At 39.4% G+C, this 25,049-nt stretch overlaps 1 protein-coding gene across 1 annotated transcript; it reads right to left on the bottom strand.

Annotated features, from left to right (window-relative positions):
* Nucleotides 1-4,603: 4,603 nt before the first annotated feature.
* Nucleotides 4,604-22,555, bottom strand: LOC119720637 (metal-response element-binding transcription factor 2-like). Its single transcript, XM_038190402.1, has 16 exons — nt 22,412-22,555; nt 20,801-21,264; nt 19,588-19,669; nt 18,627-18,722; nt 17,536-17,639; nt 17,114-17,144; nt 16,165-16,205; nt 14,302-14,378; nt 12,858-12,910; nt 12,392-12,434; nt 11,804-11,872; nt 10,586-10,709; nt 9,282-9,349; nt 8,432-8,605; nt 6,841-6,961; nt 4,604-5,787 (listed from the first exon to the last, which is right to left on the bottom strand). Exons 2-16 carry the CDS (start codon nt 21,212-21,214, stop codon nt 5,185-5,187), a joined length of 2,100 nt encoding a protein of 699 aa, XP_038046330.1. The 5' UTR covers nt 21,215-21,264; nt 22,412-22,555; the 3' UTR covers nt 4,604-5,184.
* Between the last annotated feature and the right edge of the window lie 2,494 nt (nt 22,556-25,049).

Below are 25,049 nucleotides of genomic sequence, written 5' to 3'. Positions count from 1 at the left end.
GGAGGCTGCGGTGATGTGCTAATATTTACATGCCAAAACAATAGTTAGCTTATAAACTTTCCCAATACAAACACATTTGCTACATCACCAACACAATATACATGTATACAAAGGAAGGCAAGTGCTGTGTTGGGCACTAATGATTTATTCCCAAAAGACCTCCAACTAATCAACTTTTCGGGATAAAAAACAAATACACAAATGCCATTTGAAATGTATTTTCTGATTTGAACTTTGTTTTCTGTGGTGGTTGAACCTGCCTTCACCGAAAGCCTTTCTGAGATATGGCGGACAATAAGAAGGCACTATTTTGAGTGAGTAAATTTTGATAAAATAATACAAGTTTAACCACTAAAATAGCACTGTATTGTGTTCGCCATATCTCAAAGGCTGATCAACTCGTTTCCTCCGGTTGTATGAAAATGTGACCTCAACAAATTGTAGGTTCTCCAACTTCCGATTTAACAAACTCGTACTAAAAAAAACGTACTAAAAACCTCGCTAAAACCCTGAAGTATTTTCCTGCTTCAGAACTTACAAAGTCAAGGTACGAAACATGAACAATACGCAAGAATGTGCCGAAAGATGTCAAATGATTTGAGTTGAGAACTGTTGTGTGACTCTGCCAATACCTAAATCTGGCATTAGAGAAAAATTCCAATAGCCTGCTGAATGTAACAAATATGCAGTGTATCAAAAGTTAGGTAGTTGCATTTAAGAGGAAACAACTGCTACAAACAAACTTTACCCTTTCCACCAATTAGAATCAAGAAAAAAAAATCAAGAAAAAAACCAACAACATAATTTTGTGATTATCTCAAAGACGATTTTTTTTTTCCATCTATAAAATTCTATATCAACAGAGAAAGTATTAAAAAAAGATTAAGTGCATAGATTATGAACAATGTACAAAACATGCAGCCCTATTCCACAATTTACTTGTTTGAAAAACTGTAATGCCCCGAACTTTGCTGGTTTTCCAAACACTTTTATCACATTGCCAATGAAATTAAACTTCTCATCCACAATTACATCTGTTTTTGACAAATTAACAATCAGTTTCATTAGTGCTACTTTGGGTAAAGGTACTTTAAAGGTAGAGTATATCATTTGCAGCTGTCCAAAAAGTAACTGACAAAATTATTGTTGAAAAGCATACTTGGTTTAAAGATAGTAATGGCGCTAAACTCCCCTGTGAAACTATTCCTTCTGGCATGCTGTCATTTTGAAGAAAACGATAAAAGAAGGTTATTTCCAAAGATATGTCTAAAGACGCATTTTTGGAAACTTCCGTTAGTACTTCGTTTTTAATTTGGCGAAGCCGTGAATGGGTGCATACGCACGCGGTTGCTATAATTCGTCGGTTCAGTGCATGATATCGCTTAGCTGCAATCGGCTGAATGAGAACGTGTCCCGGACGCTGATTTCGGGCGCAATTCAAAACATGACTCAGCAACTTTTGAATTGAAATCGAGATCCTGGAATATTGTTTTCTCGGAATATACAGCTAACGGCATTCACCGAGCTAAAACTTCATCAGGTTAGTTGTTAAGCACCCTTCTTTAGATGTTTAGCACGTTTGTTGCTTCAAATGAGCAAAAATGCACAAATGATATGCTCTACCATTAAGCCCTTAGTCACTGTACTGCCCCAAACTGCCGTGCCTACTCCCTGTAACACCCAAAACTGTCCAAACCTTCTATGGCTTTCTGGATTCATCAATGAATAAATACAATGTAATACAATGTAGCAGAGTTGCTAATGGTTTATACACAGACTGCCCTCTGTCCCTCATACCAGTAGGTGCTATAGTATGTCACGGTAGGTGCTATAGTATGTCATGTCTTATATACAGAGTAAATAAGCCATTTGTGAGTAACCTATACCCTTGGGATTAAATTTGAAAAACATCTGGTACACTGACTTGCTCAGAATGCTTGGCACATTTTAACTTTCAATTCTCCAGACCAAAGACACTGTTGCTAATCACATGATTCAGGGCAAGCTCTTGCAAAGTTACGTAAGAGACGCTCAGCACCAATACATTGTTCACAATGGCTGAGAATGGCACAAAGACACCAGACCATACCGGAGCTGGGGGTTGCTAGCATTAAGGCTTGCCCCGAATCACATGATATAGTAAGTCTCTTTGGTCGGGAGAATGCAAAGCACTGGATTAAGTCAGCGTTCCAGATTGTATTCAAATTTAACTCGCAAATGGCTTATTGAATGCATTTGGAGGTCAGTGGCAGTGCAGTTTGGCCCGATGGCCACTAAAACCCACACATTGAGTAATTTGTTAATTTTTAAAAATGTTTCCATTGTTTTCATCAATTCTTTAAAATGTTAACATTTGTGAGCAACTCAGATGGGAATTTTAAATAAGATTTGTGACAAATGGACAATTGCATACATTTCAGTCAAAATTAGGAAATTAGTGATTATGACCTTTACATCTACATGGTAAAAAGACTTTTTAGTCTGACTGTTGAAAATCCTTCATTAACCCTCACTCCCTAGGCGTTATTTCTTGAAGTGGTCCTTGGGAGGACTGCCTCAATCCTGCAAAATCCTCCAGCAATCACTGTCAATATGTTGAGGCAGAGCCAGTGACATCCTGGAGCAGTGCGGAGGACTTCAAGTATAACCTAGGCCTAAATGTATGCATGGCTGAGCATAAACAAAACAAGGTCCGGCCCAAGACCTTGACACACTGCATCCTGCAAAATCAGCCACACATTTTTGCCATATAGCCTCAATCCTGCTAGCTCCTCAATTTTTCAAAGAGGATTTTGGAGGATTTGGGAAGGTTACGGTTAATCATACCCTTAACACCTCATTCAAAATTGATTGGCAGCCTTAATGGTGGGTGGGAAAACTGCATGAAATTCTGGCCTTGTAGTCTGACCTTGAACACTGACACACACTATAGGATAGTCTTGTTTTAAGACTGCATTTGATTTTTAATCACCTAAAATAGCAGGTCCTTGTCATACGCGGTCACGCCGCCACACCGGTAGCGGTTGCTATCATCATGATGAATCAATATCTTGGTAACATTGGCAATGCTATCCAGGAAATTCCAAGCATACCTCATGTGCATGGACTTGTAGCGACCTCTACCACCTCTGTGCCTTGACCAGGCATACCGGGGACCGGCTGTTTTGGATAAGACTTACTCTATGGCCATGGACATGAGTGATGCTACCAAAGACTGCATTCCTTTAAAAATACACCTTTGTGTCATATTTAACCTTATTTTCAATTTTCGTTTTGCCATTCACAGGGGTATTTTGGTGCCATTGTGGTTTTTAGTATGCTATTGCAAATTTACATATTCATGAGCAAAAGTGTGATGTCCTTTTAGGCAGAAACCCTCAATGTATATTCAGCACCAAAAGTTGCCAGAATTTGGGAAATTTTGCTGTCACAACTTTTCTTTTCTTTGGTAATTTGTTGTGTCAGTACGTGGCAGTGAGCCAATGAGCAACCTTTTCTCACAAATGTTTCCAATGAGCAAACTTTTGGCTTCACAATTTGGACAGAAAACCCCTTAACTGAACAGTGCCTTCTTAAAATGACATCACAGCAATAGCGCTCTCATTTTTCAGGAAAAGCATGGACATTAAAAACAAAAATTTAACGAAGTGCACTTTTGAATAAAATTAACCAAAAAGGGATGTCAAATGGTTTTCATACATTTAAGAGGAGTAGAAAGTTGCACAAAATAGTTCCTAAGAAAAATTCATGTCATGAATACCAGTTGCATTCATATTACGAGGTACATATGTGTTTCACGTTGGGTTTGGTCAAAGTTGAAGTATCCACAGCCACCCTAAGTTCTCAAAACCCCAGTGACCTTTCCCCCAGTGTTTTGATAGCATTTGGGATTCCTCAAGGAATGTTAATACAACGAGGTATGAAATTAGCTCACGTGCATTGTTGTTTGAAGACGAATTTGCTTCCGGTTTCAGCACCTTCGGCTAATAAAACAGGTTGTACATTATAGACATAGTATTATTTGTATACACCTCAGTTTTTGTGCACAGGGCTTTAACCCATTGGTCCCTGTAACATCCAAAACCGCCCTGCTTGTGTCCCTGTATTGCCCCAAATCGGCTGAGGACCATATGGTTTTACAGGTAGAGTATATCATTTGCAGCTATTCAAAAAGTAACTGATGACATTATTGTTGAAAAGCACATTTGGTTTAAAGATAGTAATGGTACTAAGCTCCATGTAAAATTATTCTTTCTGGCATGCTGTCATTTTGAATAAAACAATAAAAGAAGGTCATTTCCAAAGATGCGTCTAACGACGCATTTCTTGGAAATTTCCATTAGTACTTTGTATTTTAATTCGGCGAATTCCGTGAATGGGTGCGCGCGCAAGCGTTGAAACGATGCACACGTGCGCACGGTTGCTATAAATCGTCGGCTCAGTGCACGACATCGCGTAGCTGCAATCGGCTGAATGAGAACGGGTCCCGGATGCTGAATTCGGGCGCAATTCAAAACATGACTCGGCAACTTTTGAATTGAAATCAAGATCCTAGAATTTTTTTTTCTTCTCGGGATATACAGCATTCACTGAAACTTCATCAGGTTAGTTGTTAAGCACCCTTCTTTAGATTTTGAGCACTGTTGTTGCTACAAACGGAAAAAAATGCACAAATGACAAATAATTTACTCCACCTTTAAGGATTCAGCAGGGAATAAAAACAACGTGATACAACAGTAAACGTGCTAATGGGTTAACATATCAACCCTGTGCCTGTTTAGAATTTGCCCGAACTTAGCTCTAAAGAGCTGGCAAAGGAGTTCCCATTAGGATTTCTCACACGGAGAAAATAAACGCACAAAAGATGTTTGGACCAATTTCAGCGGCAGTGTTTTCCTTGCAACATCAGTCAAGGGTATATTGTTATGTCACAAATGAATTTTATAAATGAAGGTAGATTATGGTCACAAAATGAATCAAATCACTGAGATCATTTTGAAATATCAACTAGACCTAATGCATTTTTTCCCATCTGCTCAAAGAATATTCTCTTCACATAGGATGTGCAGAATACCGTTCTAGTACAAAAATGAGGGTAAATTAGGTTTGAGAAAAGGCTTTGACTACATTGCATAAAATCCGGACTTTCCCAAAGATGTCAGAAGCGGTGTGTGTGTGTGTGTGTTAGGGCGTCACCCCTTCCCACTGAATGAGGTACTGTATCTTTCCGTCGGGCGTCACCCGCCTTCCAAGCAACTGGTACTTCTCGCCGCATGCCAGCCGCCCCTCGGCCCCGTAATGGTTCGACATGGAGCGCTTCAGTTCCGACATGGAGACCGCCCCGTTCAGGCGTGTCGTGGACTTCTCCGAGTTCTCGCCTCTGGACGAGGGTTGGCTAGCAGACTTTGCGGGAGATTTGGGGCTGGTGGGTCCGGCCTCCTTCCTGGGTGACGGGAGCTTCCGTTTGCGTTTCCAGCTGCCGTGCTTCCGGTGTCGCGTCATTCCGCTGTTGCCCAAGCTCTCACTGTCCCCGCTGGATGCCCCTGCTGGAATCGTGACAGCCGAGTAATCGGAACCCGTGTCGCCGGAAGACGCGACGGAGGAATGCTGACTGAAGCTGACGGGGACGGGAACTCCCGTGCTGCCGGCGCAGATTGTTTCGAAGGGCCGGATGGTGTCCAGGACTGACTGGCCTTCTGCGACAGGGGTCAGGTCCTCGAGGGACATCACACCGCCGGAGTAGCCGGTGTAGGACTGGTTGGGGCTGTAAGCTGGTTTGTGCACTCCCTGTGGCAAAGTGGAAAAATACTCCTAATAATCATTCTAGTAAGGTAGTGTTCGTAAGCTTGCAAAAAATCAACAAAAACTCGACCTGTTCAAATAGGGTACACGTGTCTTTACTGGTGTGAATAGCCATTGTGTGCTTCGTGTTCTTGTGACCGAATTCTGATCTATGGGCAGACATAAAAGTTTTAAAAGCAGTGAATTTTCTATTGTTACGTCACTGATTTAAGCAACTTTTTCCTCATAGGTAAGCGTGGTTTTGCTGTGCTTACTTATAGTCTCTATGAAACAGTCAGAGGCTCTGTTAGCAGAAAATAGTGTGCTTAGCAGTGCCATGAAAGTGGGCCCAGACCCTTTAATCTAGCCTTAGACTGCATGTTATCCTACTCGGTACTCAAAATCATCAATTAGGTTGAAATTCTGCTGAGCAGGCAATACTGTACAGAAAATTTGCGTACTTTAAAGGGAATGTACAACATTTGCTTTTGCTGCCATTTTCAGAAATAAATAGATTTGAAGGATTAGTATGTTATGGCAAATATTGTCAAACTGACTTGTTTCACGTTTTGGCCCCTCTTAAGATGAAACGGAGCAATTTATAGACTTTCAGGGATTGTAAGGTCAAAGAATCAGTCTACCAGGTTTGTACCTCTTCACAGGTGTGTAATCAATTGCAAAGAAAATGCGGAATAACTCAATATGAAACATCAGGAGCGTTTTTTTTTTAAAATGCCAATTTTCTTCAACGCTGGTGGGCCGATCAGCGTTGAAAAAATACCCTTTTTCTTGAAAATGTCAGCATACCAGCAGCCAGGATTTTACAGGATGCTTTAGACTGACATTCCCTAACAATCCAGTAAGGTATTTCGTGATAATTTGAGCATTTTGTTTTTAGATGTTTGCAAATGTTGTATCTTCCCTTTAAAAGCAAAAATCAGCCAGGTACCAGCCACAAGCAATTCATATTGAATTCTGGCCGGTAACCTGTTTTTGCTAAGCAACTTTGTGTGCTTAGCTAAAGCTTCATGAAATTGGACCCTGTGGTTCCAGACTCACGTCTTTTATTGCTTGCTCAAACATCTTCCTTGCGTTTATGCTGCGCATTTCTAGCTCCTCGGGAGTTTCTGCTACGTTCTTCCGTTTCCTCTTTGCAGGTTTAAGAGGAACTGGCGAGTTGCTACAAACACGAATATAAAATATTACACACAGTTAAAAAACACCATTAGAAAACAAAAATGTACGGCCACAGTATTGGATATCTTGCAAATTTTCTTAGAGATCCAATATGACACCAGTTTTTTTCTGCTAAAGGTTGTTATGAATTCATATATCCATGCCGTGCGACATTGTTGTTTATGAAATAATGTGAAATTATTTCATTTTGAAATTTCGATTAATCCTGCCAGATGCAACACAGTGCGACAAGTGTGAAAGTCTGTGGGACATTGTTGCGTTGGGCTTTCAACACCAGTGCGTGAAACTGCCAATTCCGAGGCAATGGGAGTTAGTAGCAGTGAACAACGCCACTGTTGTATCCTGTCGCAGGATGCAAACAGGGACTATTAGGCAGTTTGACGTTGGGATGTATTGACCTGTTGGACGTTTTTATATATTGGGCAAGCTTCTCCCGTTAAAAAGGGTTCATGACACTAATTTCACTTGGGAACATATTTTGTGCAAATTTCTACTCCCCTTAAATGTATGAAAACTATTTGACATCCGTTTTTGGTTAATCTTATTGAAATGTGCACTTCTTTATTAAACATTAAAAAAATGTCCAATGAAAAATGAGGGCGCTGTTGCTGTGATGTTTGGGTTTTCTTTGTTCAAACTGTGAACCCAAAATTTGCTCATTGAAAACATTTGTGGGAAAACTTTGGCCTAGGCCAAAAAAAAAAGTCTCCGATTTCTGGTATGGAGCTTGCCCCAAAAGTGGTGCGGCGACGCGGCTTCTTTTTTTTTTTGACTTTTTTTTCCCTTCAAATGTCTGCTGATGACTGCAAATGATGGCCAACTAAATTTAGTGCAAATGTATGGGAGCCCAGAGAGAACACATAAAGCTTATACTCGATCGTAACCCCATCAAAAAACACGTTAAAATTGTGCAGCAGCAGGATTCCAGTCAAACCAGTGAGTTTGGCGGTTTTGAGACATCATCTAACATTGAAAAAAATAATAATAATTTTGCTGACGCGCATGGCTACGGCGACGCGCGCACATACCAGAAACCGGAGACTTTCTTTTTGGCCCTACTGTCATGTACTGACACAACGAATCACCAAAGAAAGAAAATTCACAACAGCAAAATATCCACAATTCTGGCAAATTTTGTGCTGAAATAGCTGTGAAATTGAGGTTTCTGCCTGAAATGACATCACACTTTTGCTCATGAATATACAAATTTTCATTAGCATAAAAACCATAAAGGCTTCAAAATGCCAATAAAATGGCAAAATGAAAATTGCAAAACAATGTTAAATGGGAAGCAAAGGTGCATTTACAAGGATGGATTAAAAAAATTACATTACATTGGGCCCTTGTAATGGGCATTTTGCTGCAATTTGAAAGGTTTCCAGACATAGTTACCCAATAAGGTTAGAGTTGAGACAGTGCCTAGCTATATCGGTGTTATTTCACAACAACATACCTTTCTACAGGTATGAACGTCACGATCTTACGGCCGGTCATCTTGAGGTCATTCATGACCTCATCGGTGATCTGACCAATGGCAGGCAGGATGATGGTGGGTGGGACCGGGGGCTTTCTGATCCTCAGCCCCCAGATGTTCTGCTTCTTCTTCACCTCTTTGCCACAAGCAAACCTTTCAGAAATGTAATGAAAACAATTCCATTCAGATTACTTAAAATGATTTTAAAGGTGATATACATTTACAAACATCAAAAAAAAAGAAAACTACCAAATTATTATGAAATACATTACTTGACTGTTAGGAATAATAGTCTCAAGCGTTGTTAAATCATGGCACCTGGTGTGCTGTCATTTTCAAGAAAGGTAGAATTTTTGTATCAATTTTCAACGATGGTTGGCCACCGTCATTGCAAAAAAAGTTACTTTTTTTCAAAATACTGCCCCCAATTTACCAAATTTAATAAGTCCACATTTTGTTTGCAATCAGTTACACATCCGTGAACGGCAGCAAGCGAGCTAGTATGGTTCCCTGACCCGACGTCCATAAATTGCTCTGTAGGTCAGGGAAACAGACTGATGAAACTCGCTCCATAAAATTTGTCATGTCCTGTTTACATGATGTGAAATTCTGGTTTAATTCCATTGGTAAACAACAGAGCTATTTAGGATCAAAAGTAGGACATGTTTTTTTTTGACACGTAGTACCTGGTACCATGTTTTTTTGCTAGGCGACTACTTTGACACTGTGGCATTTTTGATGAGTAAATATTTCTTATTTTCCCCAGCAGTTCCGTGGCATTGGCTACTGTGTTTATCAGGTTACCCGGGATTCCAGCTGTAATACTCACTTTACTTTTGAGCTGTGTAATGCTTCCATGATTCGCTCCTGTTTCTCCGATCTTGTTGTAGCACCAAGCTGAAAAAAAAAGACAATAAAAAAAATAAAATAAATAAATAGTAATTAGGCCAAAAAAAAAAAGTCTCCGGTTTCTGGTATGCGCTCACGTCGCCGTAGCCATGCGCGTCGGCAAAATGAAAAAGTTTTTTTTCAATGTAAGATGATGTCTCAAAACCGCCAAACTCAATGGTTTGACTGGTATCCTGCTGCTGCACAATTTTAATGTGTTTTTAGATGGGGTTACGATTGAGTAAACGCTTTATATATTTTGCACTAAATTTAGTCTGGCACTATTTGCAGTCATCAGCCGACATTTGAAGAAAAAAAAATGTAAAAAAAAAAAAAAAAAAGCGTCGTCGCACCACTTTTGGGGCAAGCTCCATACCAGAAACTGGAGACTTTTTTTTTTTGGCCTTAAATTCAAATTTGTAAAACAATAATCAAACAGAAACCCATTCTGCTGTCAACTCTTTATACACTAGTCCTCTTTTTCTGTATTGGGCAATTCCGTAGAATTCTCTGCATACTCCTGACCACATGGTGTACAAGGTCGTTAAGGTGGTGGTACCTTAGCTTGGTCTGCAATTGCTTTCTACTCATTAGATGTCACATGTATCACATGCACTTTTGCAACAGCAGCTCATTAAAGTGTCTGACATGTATGTCCAAATTTATGGAATTTCCCCATTGTACGTTTCATAACCTCATGTTCAGATGTTTTCACCATCAAATACACAGTGTTGAGTGTCCAATTGAGCTTAAAACGCAGCCAATTCCTGCCTGAACAGGCAAAATCGTTTGTATAAATCATGCCATTCACCGATATGAACATGGAAGGAATTCCAAGTGTTTTCACTGTATGAATTAACAAAGGTATTAGATGGTGCACTAGGACATGGGCTTTATTCAAGAGTTGGCCATATCTAATTGAAAGGGAAGTAAAATCTCATTTTTGAAACTTGCGAAGAGAAATGAAGGCAATGACATAAAATAAATTACAAATTAATACAAGTCTTCTCTGCTGAATAATGTAAAATTTGTGATTAAACATACCCTAATGTTTTAAGCCACGTTTTAAACAAAAAAATGAAAGTGAGGCTAGAATGCCTAAATAGTCTGGCACCATCCCATTCAACACTTCACAATTTATAGCAAACATTCAGGGAACACGACCAGCATGGCCTCCTCGTGAATAAGATCCACAGCACCCAGAGACAACTTGTTCAAGGAAACGTTGCACAAGATTTTACTCACATGTGAGACTTGCAAGTTGTACCACTGCTCTGTTAAGAAGGGTATGATCTCTTCTTCAAAGTCATAGTACTTCTTGCGATGCATCAAAGTCAAGTTGTACAGAACCAGCTGGACAAGATCTTGCCTAGAAGGAAAGAGAAAGTTCGATGACAAACGAAATAAGATTCAAAAACTGGGGCCGCGTGAAACAAGCCTTAACCCTAACTCCCTAGCATGATTTGCTAGGAACCATACCCATCCTGGCAAATTCCAACACCATATGGGAAACTGCACACACATATTTCTGACTTTGATTCTGGAGGTGTGCCAACCCAATGTAAAAGACTGTCAGTTTAGGGGTACTGTACCCATCCTGACAGATTCCAACAAAACATGCTGCTGGGGTTTGATGGGTTGAGTTCAATAAGGGTTAAGGCAGAATTCATTAACCCTAACTCCCTAGGCATTTTTGCTAGGATGTCACCTCAATCCTGCAAAATCCTCCAACTGCATCCATGTAAAAATAGCATACAGCCTCAATCCTTCAAAATCATCCGTTATTTCTTGAATGTGGTCCTTGGAGGGGTGACCACTGCCTCAATCCTGCAAAATCCTCCGACAATGACTGTCAATATGTTGAGGCAGAGCAAGTGACATCCTGGAGCAGTGCGGAAGATTTCATGTATAATTTAGGCCTAAATTTACGCATGGCTGAGCATAAACAACACAAGGTCCGGCCCAAGACCTTGACACAGTGCATCCTCCAAAATCAGCCACATAGCCTCAATCCTGCAAAATCCTCCATTTTGCAAAGAGGATTTTGGAGGATTTGGGAAGGTTAGGGTTAATGTCACACACGAATTTCCTCAGCATAAGAATGGTTACGGTCACCTTTACAGACACAAATAGGCAATACCAGTCAAACAGGAACACGATGAGCATTGCGCAAGACTGGTTCTCAAAATACATTAACAGCAGTTTGGCTGAGAACTTACTAGCCGTTTGAAATTTTCTTGTGTGTGGATGTGATTACTCCAACTATTACCAAACACAGACATCACTCTGAATGCTCTGAAGTTTGAAATTCCCGAGCTCGACAGATATTTACTAGCAAGACATGACTTGTAAATTTCAGCACTAAAAATCACCAACAGCAAACCAAAAAGCTTGAGATAACCACAATGTTCACATTTGTCGAATTTCGGAAGAATGAACAATGGAATATCAAGATATGCTTACCACTTCAAAGGCAATCTCTTCAGGTATTCCGGCCCCGAATTGCACACAGAACACACAAAGATGTAGAACCTGGGGGGAAATATTTACACAAATTGTTGATACATCAATGGGCTCCATGCGTGAACAAGGGGGGGGGGGGGTATTTTGACCACTTTTGAGAACCTCGTGGACGGGACACACCATGCGCGCGTACTGGTTGGCGCGCTTATGTCGCCAAGCTTGCACAACTTATTTTATTCTGATTGTGCACAAAGCCCTTGTGTCTTCGAGTAAACGTCAGGCGTTGTCAGAAATGCGTTCCAATGTCCCTCACAGTCCCCAAACTCTCCCTTTCTTACCGTTGAGGGGGCTCTTTGAGCATGGGGCCAATACCAGATGCAATTTCTGTTAGTCACATTAAACTGAATGCAGTATTTCTTCAAAGCTTCGCTCTTCAAAGGAAAACTTTATTTTTGAAAGTGAAGAAAGTGCCGTAACACCAATCTGACCACACTAAATCCACTTTATAGTTTACATGGCATTTAAAAATATTTTAAAGATGAAGATTAAGGAGAACGTAAAAAAAAATCTCAAGAAAATGGCTCCTACCCATCTCCATACAGCATAGGCATCTCAAGGCATTGAACACATGCTGGAAAAGTAAAAGAAAAAAAAAGGTAAAAAAAAAAAAACACACACATTATTATCAGAATGGATAACGGGTTTCAATTTGCTTTAAATAAGGAACCATTGATGTTTCAGGCATGCAATTTGGAATTTAGAAAAAACAAGGAAATTCCAAACCCCACAAGACTTTGTACAGTTTTTTTCAATTTGTAACATTTTGGCATTCTTGAGAAGTAAAAAAAACGAGGAAATCGGCGGATCCGAGGAAAAGTTGTCTGCCTGATGTGAATTTGTACAAACACAAAATGATTACATTACAAAGCTGTTTTTCAGAAAGGAAATTTCTGTTAATTTTATCCCAATTCGGTTTAACTTAGCGGAAAATTGTAAACCCGGATATGGTCCACCAAAAACAAACTAAAACACAAATCGAGACACACAATCTTACCTTCGTGAAACCACTGCATACAACGACAACAACGCAGCATTTTCAGGTACCACCTATCACAAAAAGCATAAGTGAATGTATATTGCACTCATTTTAGAAAATTAATTAACATAAATTAGCATAGGCATTAAACCACTTTGCGCCAGGATTACACTGATTCCCCCGACGCGAACTGGTTAACAAATAAAATCTTCTCATGTGTTTAACCTTTCAATTTTTTTTTCTTTTTGCTCAACATTTACAACTTAACTATCTGGTAAAAAAATCTAAATCTTGGGCTGGGTAGGTGCCAGTTGAACGCTTGAATATGTATGCCATATAACTGGGCAAATCTATCAGGTTTTTTTTTAGCAATTTCTACATTTTTTTGGAAAAGAAACCCTTTCTTTGAAATTTGGATTTCTTGCCCACAAAAGGCTGCGAATGACAGTTAACAAAATACAGTCAACATGTTGCATGCTCTATACCATGAGGAATTCCTTGTTCTGTTCTAGGCGATGATGCTACAATCTTAGAAATTGATTTTTGGGACAGTGGCAGACACTTAACAATTTTTGACTGTTGTGATCTTGAATATGCCGTTTTAAACACTATGCACCCCGAGGGAGTAAAAAACGGCATATCCCACATCACAGCAGTCAACAATGGTTTTGTTATATCGTGCCAATAAAAGTCAAAATGATAAATAGTTGAAGATTACTATGCAAGAACTAAATTGGATCAGTGCGGTGTAACTCTTGATAGCTGCAGGCTTTCTTGCCGGACGTGTCCGAGACTGGGCGGTTTTTCGCATTGCATGAATTCTCAGTCGCGAGCCCTGCAATACGTGCAGGTTCTACAAACGTGTGTGAAACGCGCACTGTATATGAGGTTAACCATTGTGTATGACCAATGAAATTACAGTATTCAAACACATGATATATGTGACTGGCTCCACAAAAAAAGGGTATTAAGTCGCCCTGAGCACTATTGAGTAATGACCCTCTCAACATTGAGAGGGTGAACATTTTGTTAAAATGTGATTTTTATTTTTTGTCATGAATGACATCTTTAATACCTACAGTTTCAGGTTTCATTCACAGAAATGTTGATTTTGATGAACAAAGTGGACAAAAAACAACCATTTTGTGTGCATCGTTCTGTTGTTCTACAACAAAGCCAGCTATTTCAAAGCCTGTTTTTTCAGTTGTGTAATTTGAACTCCAAGAAAGTAGTTAAAATGCAAATACATCATATCTCCAGAACGGGAGGAACTATGGGACTCTATTATATACCAAAATGAAAGCTTACATTGTGGGCTTTCCAACCATGTATATAACTCAATTTCACATTTTTGCAACATAATACCCTTTTTTTGTGGAGCCGGTCACATATAACAATCAGTATTCTAACATCATGTTATAAGTTGATTTTGAGGAACATTTCCAATGATTTCAATACTCACTCCCCAGGGCCACCACAGTAGCAATAGCACTGCTCCGTGTTGGTCTTGTGCGCCGAGTCCCAGTGAAGGTTCTCAAGCTGAAACACAGAGAATATTTTTCATTTTATCAAAACTAATTCCTTGACAATTTTGTTACATCGCTTCCCGAATTAGCACAATTTTATAAAAAGTAAAACCAATGATAAGTCCCAATTCTATAAAATTCCGGGGAAAACAGGTGTTTGTTTTTCATGCTTTTAGGGTACAGGCAGCTGAGGTAGAATAACAATTTTATGCATCAATACAAACAAAAATTCCAATCTTCACCAATCTTCACCAATCGTCACCAATCCTCACCAACCAATCCAATCCTCACCAATCCAATCCTCACCTCACCTCACCAATCCAATCCAATCCAATCCAAACCAATCTTCACCAATCCTCACCAACCAATCCAATCCAATCCTCACCAATCCAATCCTCACCAATCCAATCCAATCCTCACCAATCCAATCCTCACCTCACCAATCCAATCCTCACCAATCCAATCCAATCTAATCTTCACCAATCTTCACCAATCCAATCCAATCCAATCCAACCCAATCCAATCCTCACCTCACCAATCCAATCCTCACCAATCCAATCCAATCTAATCTTCACCAATCTTCACCAATCCAATCCAATCCAATCCAACCCAATCCAATCCTCACCAATCCAATCCAACCCAATCCAATCCAATCTAATCTTCACCAATCCAATCCAATCCAATCCAATCCTCACCAATCCAATCCTCACCAATCCAATCCAATCCTCACCAATCCGATCCTCACCTCACCAATCCAATCCTCACCAATCCAATCCAATCTAATCTTCACCAATCCAATCCAACCCAATCCAATCCTCACCAATCCTCACCAATCCAACCCAATCCAATCCTCACCAATCCAATCCAATCCAACCCAATCCAATCTAATCTTCACCAATCTTCACCAATCCAATCCAATCCAATCCAATCCTCACCAATCCAATCCTCACCAATCCAATCCAATCCTCACCAATCCAATCCAATCCTCACCAATCCAATCCAATCTAATCTTCACCAATCTTCACCAATCCAATCCAATCCAATCCAACCCAATCCAATCCTCACCAATCCTCACCAATCCAACCCAATCCAATCCTCACCAATCCAATCCTCACCAATCCAATCCAACCCAATCCAATCTAATCTTCACCAATCTTCACCAATCTTCACCAATCCAATCTTCACCAATCCAATCCTCACCAATCCAATCCAATCCTCACCAATCCAATCCTCACCAATCCAATCCAATCCTCACCAATCCAATCCAATCCTCACCAATCCAATCCAATCTAATCTTCACCAATCTTCACCAATCCAATCCAATCCAATCCAATCCTCACCAATCCAATCCAATCCAATCCAATCCAACCCAATCCAATCCAATCCTCACCAATCCAATCCAATCCAATCCAATCCAACCCAATCCAATCCAATCTAATCTTCACCAATCTTCACCAATCTTCACCAATCTTCACCAATCCAATCCAATCCAATCCAACCCAATCCAATCCTCACCAATCCTCACCAATCCAATCCAATCCAATCCAATCCAACCCAATCCAATCCTCACCAATCCAATCCAATCCAATCCAATCCAACCCAATCCAATCCAATCTAATCTTCACCAATCTTCACCAATCTTCACCAATCCAATCCAATCCAATCCAATCCAATCCAATATTTTATTTCATCACAATTAAAAGACTTTAAAAGTGAAATTCTTCTTCCCAATGTGCACATAAAAACAATATACATATATTTAATCACATCAGAACAATTAACTAGTGATGTCCATATACCTTGTATGGTAGAGATTGTTTCATTTCTTGGAAAACTTTGGCTATGGAAGGAAAAACAAGAGGTCATATAAGCAAAAAAACAATACAAGGTTCAATATCGGGATTTGCCCTTCACCGGCGTATTTTGCTAAACACTGTACACTCGGTATTGTCCCGAGTAATTAATAATAATAATAGTTGGTATTTATAAAGCGCACATATCCACAAGGACTGGTGCTCAAGGCGCTACATCATTATTACCCCTGCTCACTGGGCCCATGAAACATTCCAAATACCATCTCAGCTCCCTGGGGAGTATACAGCTCGATGCTGCCTGTTAGGCGCAAGGAAGCTAATTCAATCACAATAACCATCTCTGCCCTCACAGGTACCCATTTACTCCTGGGTGGAGAGAAGCAATGAGTGACAAAGTCCCATTCGCCTGTGGGGAATGGGAAATACTATTGAACAGTTAGGATCATTCTTGTTCCATGACGCGGTATTTGCGTGCAAATGCATGCTGGTGTGCACGTTCAGCGTTGCGCGTATTGTTCCAAAGAGCCAGTGCTACAGTGTTTGGTTCAAATATTTTTGTGAAGGGGTGGTTTGGAAGAAAGAAATCCATTTTCCACAAATTTTGTATTGAAATAAAAGTTCAAATATATCAAATGACAAGGATCTATATGTCAGTTATATAAAACAAATATTGAGTGGCTTTAAATTGTGAAATGGGAGGAATATTATCGCTCGGTAAAATCTGGACTTTTCCAGTTCACTCGGCTTCGCCTCGTGAAATGGAAAAGTCCAGATTTTACCTTGCGATAATATTCCTCCCATTCCACGCTGAGCCACTCAATATTTGTATACTTGTAGATGTGTACATAAGTATGTGGTCTCTGGAACAGGACTCTGATAAATTGAACTGAAAGGGTTGTTAAAAAAAATCGCTTTCTTGTTACAGTTTTCCTACCTGCAGGGCCTTTCTTCAAAGCACCTCCAACCTGTGAAAAATATTAAAATAAAGAGTAAGACAAGAAGCCATTAAAATATAACATGGAAGATGAGTCAACTTGGAAGGTGTCGTCTTTGATGGTCACACAAATATGGACACACGTTTTTAGTGTTGATAAACGGTCAATGAATGAATATAAAATCAAACAAGGATACGACATTGACGAAATGTACACTAATCAAAATGCAAGACCAAGCAGCAAGCAACACCAATGTAGTTTTTGTACACTAAATAAATGTTACTATCCCTTTCCACCCCCAAAATGAAACTTTTCACTTTAATTTGTCAAAAACAGTTTGTTTTTATTTTCAGACTTTCACTTCAATTAATTTTTCTTTTTCTTTTCGTGAGAATGTAGGAATTATTCAAGTTTTACCGACCTTTGCCGAGTTGACAAACACACACTGTCTGCAATGCCAGGACTCATCAGGGCACAGGAGTTTGAAACTGTCGATGACTGGCTGGTGACATAGCTGATGATATCCTGTACAAATCACAGGGTTCAGAAATTTCATAGGGCTGAAAATTCTACAAAATATCCATGTTATTTTTTTTAAAATTTGGCTGAGCTTATAATTATTATTTTTTATGATAGCTTTAACCAGTTCGCACCGGAGGCCGTAAAACGCAAAAAGATTTTGGTATTTGGAACGGGTGACAGATAAATATCTTAGAAATATCTGTCAGCGACCCACTCGCAACCAGCGAGGCCCGAAAATACACGTGTTCAGCCCAAGGGTGATGGCTTTAGAGGGACACTAGGTCCTGGAACAGCCCAATTGGGTTACAAAACGCGCTTTGAACAAGATTGTGTTAAGAACAGATTGTGAAAGAACATTTAAAAGTAGGATATAATCATCCACACAACTATCCTTTAAAAACTGGGCGATTTTCTGTTATTCCCGTATTATGCGTGCGAGAACGAATTTCAGGGTCCACTTTTGCGACCCCATAAATTCGAGTTGTTTGGATGCTAGTTGCGATTTCATTTGTAAAGTGTTGAAGAAACCAAATTTTTGCATTGGTGATTGGTCACCGCGCGCTGTTCCCGAGACACAGAACGTGTATATCGAACACTGTGTGAGAACGACACGAAAAACGTATTCATACTCCGTCAAGTCCGATGTAAACAACCGAGGATTTTTCCTCTTCTCTCGGGAACGGTAAGACATTAGGTTGGTTTCCTTTCAACCACATGTTTGAAATAGGATAAGTAAACAATCCAAAACATGAAATTTTCGGGGATTTCAGGACCTAGTGCCCCTTTAACCCGCCCCTTTAACCCGCCTGGCTTGAGGTCAAGTGAAAAGTAATTCCGCGCCTCGTTCCGTTCTTGTAAAAAATAGTCCTGGCTTGAAATGGTTAAGCAGGTTCACAGCGCAGGTGACAATATGTTTGAACCCCTCTTTAATCTACCATTATTGCAGAAATATCATATTTCAACATTGTTCCATAATACGGGAATGTTTACCTAAACCACAGCGATCACAGATGACTATCTCATTGGGTGGCTCGGACTGATCTCCCTCACACACACAGCAGGTTATTTCACTGTTGGGAGTTCGACCTAAAAATGAAAAAAAAAATGAAATCAGAAAAAATTGATTGAAGACAAATTATTTTATAAAAAGAGACCACACAAAGAAGACGACTAAAAAGAGACTCCACAAAGAAGACGACTATGTCAATATTGTTTAAAGTGATAATTCTCAGTAAATACCTTTGATTCATACGTTTGGTCAACAGAGTACCGAAGTGTGACGTCATTTAGAACCAGAAAGTGTATGCAAAAGAATGGAGTACACGCGTGTGTTGGTTCACGGTCTGAATCACGCGCTGATGAATGTCTTTTACACACACATTGTGCGCGTGAGTATTCACTCTGGAACTCTATTTTGTTTGCAATCTCTGACCAAGCTTGTTAAGACATGAAACATTATAAAAAACATCTTATCCTGTTTACCTGAAACTTCGTTTAAACAAAAAAGTGCATGGTTCTATACAGGGTTGATAAAAAAAACGAAACCGAGATATTATTGCCAGTTGGAACAGAAGTAGGGCACATGTGAATCAAAGGGAGATATCCTCTGTTAGGGTTGAATCTCCTCTTTAAAATGACACCCTGATCATGTCATTACATTCACGGTTGACTGAGCAGTGACCAATTTTATGAAAGGTTCTATTACGAGAATTGCTGCGCCACTTTTCAATTGTGGTTTTTGTGGTGTCATTTGTCACAGAGTGAAAGGCTATGGTTGCCAATCAAGGCAGGTGGGGAAAAAAAGAAGAGATTTTACCATGAAAAGTGTATATCCACTGTTTGTATGGTCCATGCATACACATTTTGAAGGAAACTCTTAAAATGAGTTAATTAAAGCTAACAAAGGAATGTTGTGTTTTTGCACTAGTAGATAATATCATAAATAATTTACCTTTTTGGAGATGTTTAAACAGCACCCAGTGCTCTGAGCTGTCTTCAAAAATCACAAGGCACTTCTTCTGGTGAGGAATCACCTAAAACAAAAAGAAAGGTTGTTTTTTGGAAATTCACAAATTTTTCAAAATCATCAACTGGTCTACCAACTATAAATTTTCAATAAAACTGTGTAAATAGACCTTTTGCGTTAAATATCTTTTCGGTCCAAGAGTCAAAACAAGCCAACAAACATAAATTTTAAACTTTTTGTTCAACAATTTTACTTCTTGTTTTTCGAAACACCCCTCTAGCTATGATATGGTATGTGCCTCTCGCAAGTTGTCGTAAACAACTCCTTATATGGAGATTGGTGCGAGCGCAACGTGGTGCAGAGCGCAGTTGTGCCGGTGTAGTGTGAATTTATGACTATGAAGTATAGACTACTTGGTAGTGTTGCGCTTGCCTAAGTGAGGATTGTGCATGTTCAACCAATTAAAGGCTAAAAGGGACTAGATTTCATAGGAGTCCACATTTCATGTGTTTAAGACCAGCCAGCCAGTGTTTAAGACCGGCCAAGTGATGGACTCTTGACCAATGGGAGTGGGTAAATTTGTCTTAGGTATTTATGAATATGGGATTTTTAAGCAAAACATTGAAAATCAATTAATTTCTGAGGACATTTTTGATTTCATGCATAATGTACAGTTATGGGTAGTTTTGTTTATTTAAATTCTAAATAAAGTTTGACAGAAAACTTCATTTTTGATTTGACTATCTTTTACAGGTACAGTGGAACGTCACTACACCAAACACCGCTATACCAATTTGCTCCCAATTTTTGTGTACAAAACATACCAAAAAATGTCAAGAGAAGAGCGACAAGTGGCTATTATGTCCCCAAGGAATAGAAGGGAAATCCACTCATCGCTGTAGGTAGTAAGCTCAGAAACTGTGTAATGACATAATTCAATAGTCAGCGCGTGTTCAAAGTCATCTTTAAGTAACTACCAGGGCATTGCAGGGTGAAGTTCTGAATCTATTTATTGAAAAGTGAGTACTGGAGCACTGGCAGCTTAAAATCATAATACCGAACGATCGCTATTACGAACAATTCCAGTGGATTCCATGATGTTCATTATAGCAGCATTCCACTGTACCCGGGTACCCATGTTTTACTTCAATAACGTACCCGGTTCCTGTACTACCTGTAAACGCACTAAATTACAAACCTTTGAAACTATTCCAAGGTAGAACAAACCATCGTTCCAGCGAGCGAGCACATCCAACCCCGGCACAAACTCACAGTCTTTGTCTGGTATGTCCTGACCTCTCGACGAACACCCTGCGCCTTCCGTTTCCCTGCCTTTCTCCGAGTGTGTCTGAGGATCTTCTTTGGTCCCTGCATCCTCACCATCCAGTGAGGTTCGCTGAGGTTCTGCGAGGTTCCCTGGCTTTGAATGCTGCATTGTTTCGTCTCCGCCAGTTTCGGAGGTTGGGCTTGTTAACTTGGTCTCTGACAAAAGATTGTTGTTCTCAATGATCAGTTTGTGGTCAGCCTTGTTGACCGTGGCTCCCTGGGGTTGGCTTGGGTCCATCACAGTTTCATGTTTCGGTTGATTTTTGCGGGCAGGCGATTTCTCCATATTGGTTGCTGGTCAATCCAATGATGGAGGAATCTGTGCACTGTGCAGATCTGTACGCCGACCATACGTTTTTGGGTAAAGCGATGTAAGACAACAATGAAAAATTTATTACACATTACCATTAGAGCTGTCAACCTTTTTCTCAAAAATTGAGATATGACTGGCGATACAATTGAATAAATTATTCTGCACTTTGTGATCAACATAGCCTAAGCCTTAGGCCAGCCAAAAAAATGAAGACAAAAGGAAACATGTTAACAGGAAGTGGAAAGAATGTAGTACTAGGCCTATCCAGACGCCACTTTTCTGGTTGTGTACAAAGTCTATGGAGAGTCGTGTGCATTTTCAAAGTATTTCCCAACAAAATTGGAAATGTTTCTCAGTCCCAGATTCATGTCTTTTCGAAAAAAATTCCGTACTACTGGATCACCACTCCTTTTCAATTTTCAAGCGCCAAAAGTTGCATCCTTTATCCACGACACGAGACTCTTAACCGCTAGGCCGCACACGATTGCTGTTGCAATAATCAAACTTTGGACGTATTTGAAGTATCCTAAATATTCATGTGAAAATAAATATTCATAATGAGGTATTGCACTATCATTGGCCAGCTCATGCGTTGTCATGGTTGTCGATGTCATGCGTATAACGTACCGCTGTCTTCCAGACACTTCAATCATTTTTGACCGGCTGCTTAAACTTTAAGTTCTGCACGACGTGAGCATCCAAAATGTGCTCCAAAAACACATTTTGCCTAATTTTTTTTCGCATTTTAAATTTTAGGCCTAGGCCTACACAGCTTCCTGGATTCCTCTTGGGTGAAATCACAAGGTGAGGTGAAAATTGATGTGTTTGGCGGCAGGTAAAGTGGTGATCCAGTATGGATTTTTCCCCCATTTTTTTCTCCTTCCTCCTTGTTCAGCCTTAGTCCAGCCCTGTATGTTCTCTTACGTCCAATGTCCAATGAATCACGCCAAATCAGATCAATCATCAATGTCCAAAAACAAACCAGTAGGCCCCCTATATGCACGCACATGGCGTGCAAACTGCAATATTTTTGCACACCGAACAGCCACAGGCACTATCCTATCTGCAATCTCAACGACCATACTCCCCCGATCATTCATTTAAAGCAATCTATAGAATCTACACGAACAGCCAAATGAGTCAAACAATCCATTTCTTCCCAAAACTCACCGAATTAAGGTGAAATTAGTAGGAACTCTGGCCCCTTTTCCGCTCGTTTCCCGCGAAAATCCAAAAACTCGGCAGGTAGGTCGTCGAGTTCATCGCCCGGAAATCATCCGTCACAAGAGGGCGCACTATAGCTTAAGTTCAGGAAAACCTTTCAGGTTGGAGACCACTAAATAAACTGCCATAAACCCCAACGATAAATGCCCCCAATTCAGAAATTCAGGAAAAATACTCACAACTCTCTAAGGTATTCCAGACACACATCAAATTAAAGCCTATTTCATCATCTTTCATTTTCTTTACAATTTTTTTGGGGTTAACTAACGACTTTTAGGAGAAATTTCCATCCGACGATGATCACCCCTTAAAATGGTCCTGAAGCCCATCGCCATTTTCAAAAACGCCGCCTACACTCCATTGCAAAACAGAGCGCTTTTAGGGCTCCAATTTCATCCAAATTGCACAGAACTATAAGCTCATAGTCCTGTGCACGGCTTCCACCCATATTTTGTTACAAACCCTCAAGTTCACGGCCCACAAAATGCTCAAATAGTGAAGAATTTGATGGCATGCAAATCGTGATTTGGCCAGCGCAGGCGATTTCGGACCGATCATACTGGCCTGCAACCTTTAAACAGCACACAGATTTGCTCTGCTAAAGCTCCATGGAAACGGACCCGGCCGGGCTACTGAACTCCAATAAAATTGACAACTTCAATAATCATTTTGTCAATAAATTTCATTTATTTATACCACCCACATGGTGGTGTAATACGGCAGACCTATATTTACCACATAGAACCCCACTTAAAATATAAGAATCACGATAAATGGAAAAACCAAAACAGCCAGGACAATGCTGCATTAATTTTCAAAACAGTTGAGACTAGAAAAGAGATGCAACACAGAAACTGAATATTTAAGAAAAAAGAGCAGGATTCCACACAAAAAAGGTAAAAGAAAATAGAAAAGCAACAAAAGAAAACAAAATCCATACAAATAAGGGGCTACTTAAGTCTAATTCAGAAGAATTCCATCAAAACCAGTGCATGTGGAGTTGTGGATGAATAACAGAATCCAACTTGGTAATTAAACCTTTCCAGTCATCCATTTAAAAATATGATTGCTTGAAATTAGTTTTTTAATTTTAGGCTACATTATGAATTTGAACACTAATATTTATGCCAAAAAAAATATGCATAGTTGTCATAATTTTAATGCTGCTGTTTTACCTTATGGTATTTTATTACTAGGATTAATAAAAAAAAGTGTATTTTTTTCCTATAAAAATATATCATTTCAAACTAGTACACAAGTGTCTATTCGCTAATATTGTTAAAATATCCAATGTCTAATAGATATATTCTACAGACAGTCAATGGATGACATATTAATTTTTTGTAGGTAATTTATCAAAACTTAATATGTGTTACTGCATGAAAAGACATTTTAATGCTTGAACAAAATGCGACATTGAACATTTGAAATATTCAGTAAAACTGATACATGTATAAAGGACTCAACTGAAGGCATTTTGGTGCAGAATTTTACTTTTGTGCGCGTTGCATTACATGACAAAACTAGCAAGCACTCAGAGAGCGCAAACCTCTGTCAAGGTGTAGCTACACAATTCCCCACCATATTGTCAGTACACACAAAAGAAATACATGTACTCGCATAAATGGTGAAGAATCCTTAAAAAAAAAAATCCTGGATCCAGACCCAGATCCGGATCACTTCCAAAATCTTATCGATTTGTACTTGTACCAAGGACCTCCCCTACATTTTTTCAAGCAAATCCAGTCCATAACTTTTTGATGAGTTATCTTCTTAACAAACCAACCAACCAACCTTACAACCAACACTGATAAAAACATAACCTCCTTGGCAGAGGTAACTATCTACCAGCTATATGAAAACACAAGAACTACATTTATTTTACCTATGGACAAAATATAAAAGTATTGCTTGTCAAGGGACGAATGACATAAATACTGATCTCAACGGGGAGAAAAATAAGTAAACAGAACAAAAACAAAAATTGTAGTACTTGTTATTTTCAAACCGGCATACAACTGAAATAATTAGTCCCCGATTTGAACTGTGGTTGATTTGGCATTAAAATTAAACCCCAGCTGTCTGTTGAATACAAAGTTAATTCTAGAATAATATCCTAGATATAATATAGTCAAGAGTTTTATGAAAGATGACTACAACAGAATCAAGTCCATGATCATCTGCTTAAAAGCTGCAAAGACCTCAATCATTCTACAAAGTGGTGCAAAAAGAAAGAAACCCACTTTTAACAGCAAATTCTCACCTACTTGTTGAGCATATTTCTAAAATTCAATTTATGTAAGTTTCATTGTGTTTTGTTTTGTTCCTTCTTTTGATCGTTTTATACCATGTACTAATCAAACTGTTCTCTCCCCACTACAGGTACCTACAATTTTGTTTTGCTCTGCCCCCAATTGTATTAACCATTTATTCTCTCCCTTTCTACAGATATGAGTGACACCATTTGCACTTTCCAACAGCTCAGAAAGGCAAAGGAAAAGGCCTTACGCTTTTCCTACCATCAGGATAACTACAGTTTTTACTCCCTCTCTCGATTTATCCCCAAAGGTTTGCAACTGTCTCA

The sequence above is a fragment of the Patiria miniata genome, unplaced genomic scaffold, assembly GCF_015706575.1.
Source record: "Patiria miniata isolate m_02_andy unplaced genomic scaffold, ASM1570657v1 HiC_scaffold_9, whole genome shotgun sequence".
Classification (NCBI taxonomy): Eukaryota; Metazoa; Echinodermata; class Asteroidea; order Valvatida; family Asterinidae; genus Patiria; species Patiria miniata.
Note: the sequence above shows the minus strand (reverse complement) of the source record. Positions and strands in the feature narration are given on the sequence as shown.

Excerpts from the sequence above, each read along its gene's own strand:
- LOC119720637 (XM_038190402.1), bottom strand. The coding sequence starts at position 21,214 with ATGGAGAAATCGCCTGCCCGCAAAAATCAACCGAAACATGAAACTGTG. Across the intron at positions 11,873-12,391 it reads CCTATGCTGTATGGAGATGG|GTTCTACATCTTTGTGTGTT; the intron begins GTAGGAGCCATT and ends ATTTCCCCCCAG. Across the intron at positions 10,710-11,803 it reads AAGAGATTGCCTTTGAAGTG|GCAAGATCTTGTCCAGCTGG; the intron begins GTAAGCATATCT and ends CTTTCCTTCTAG.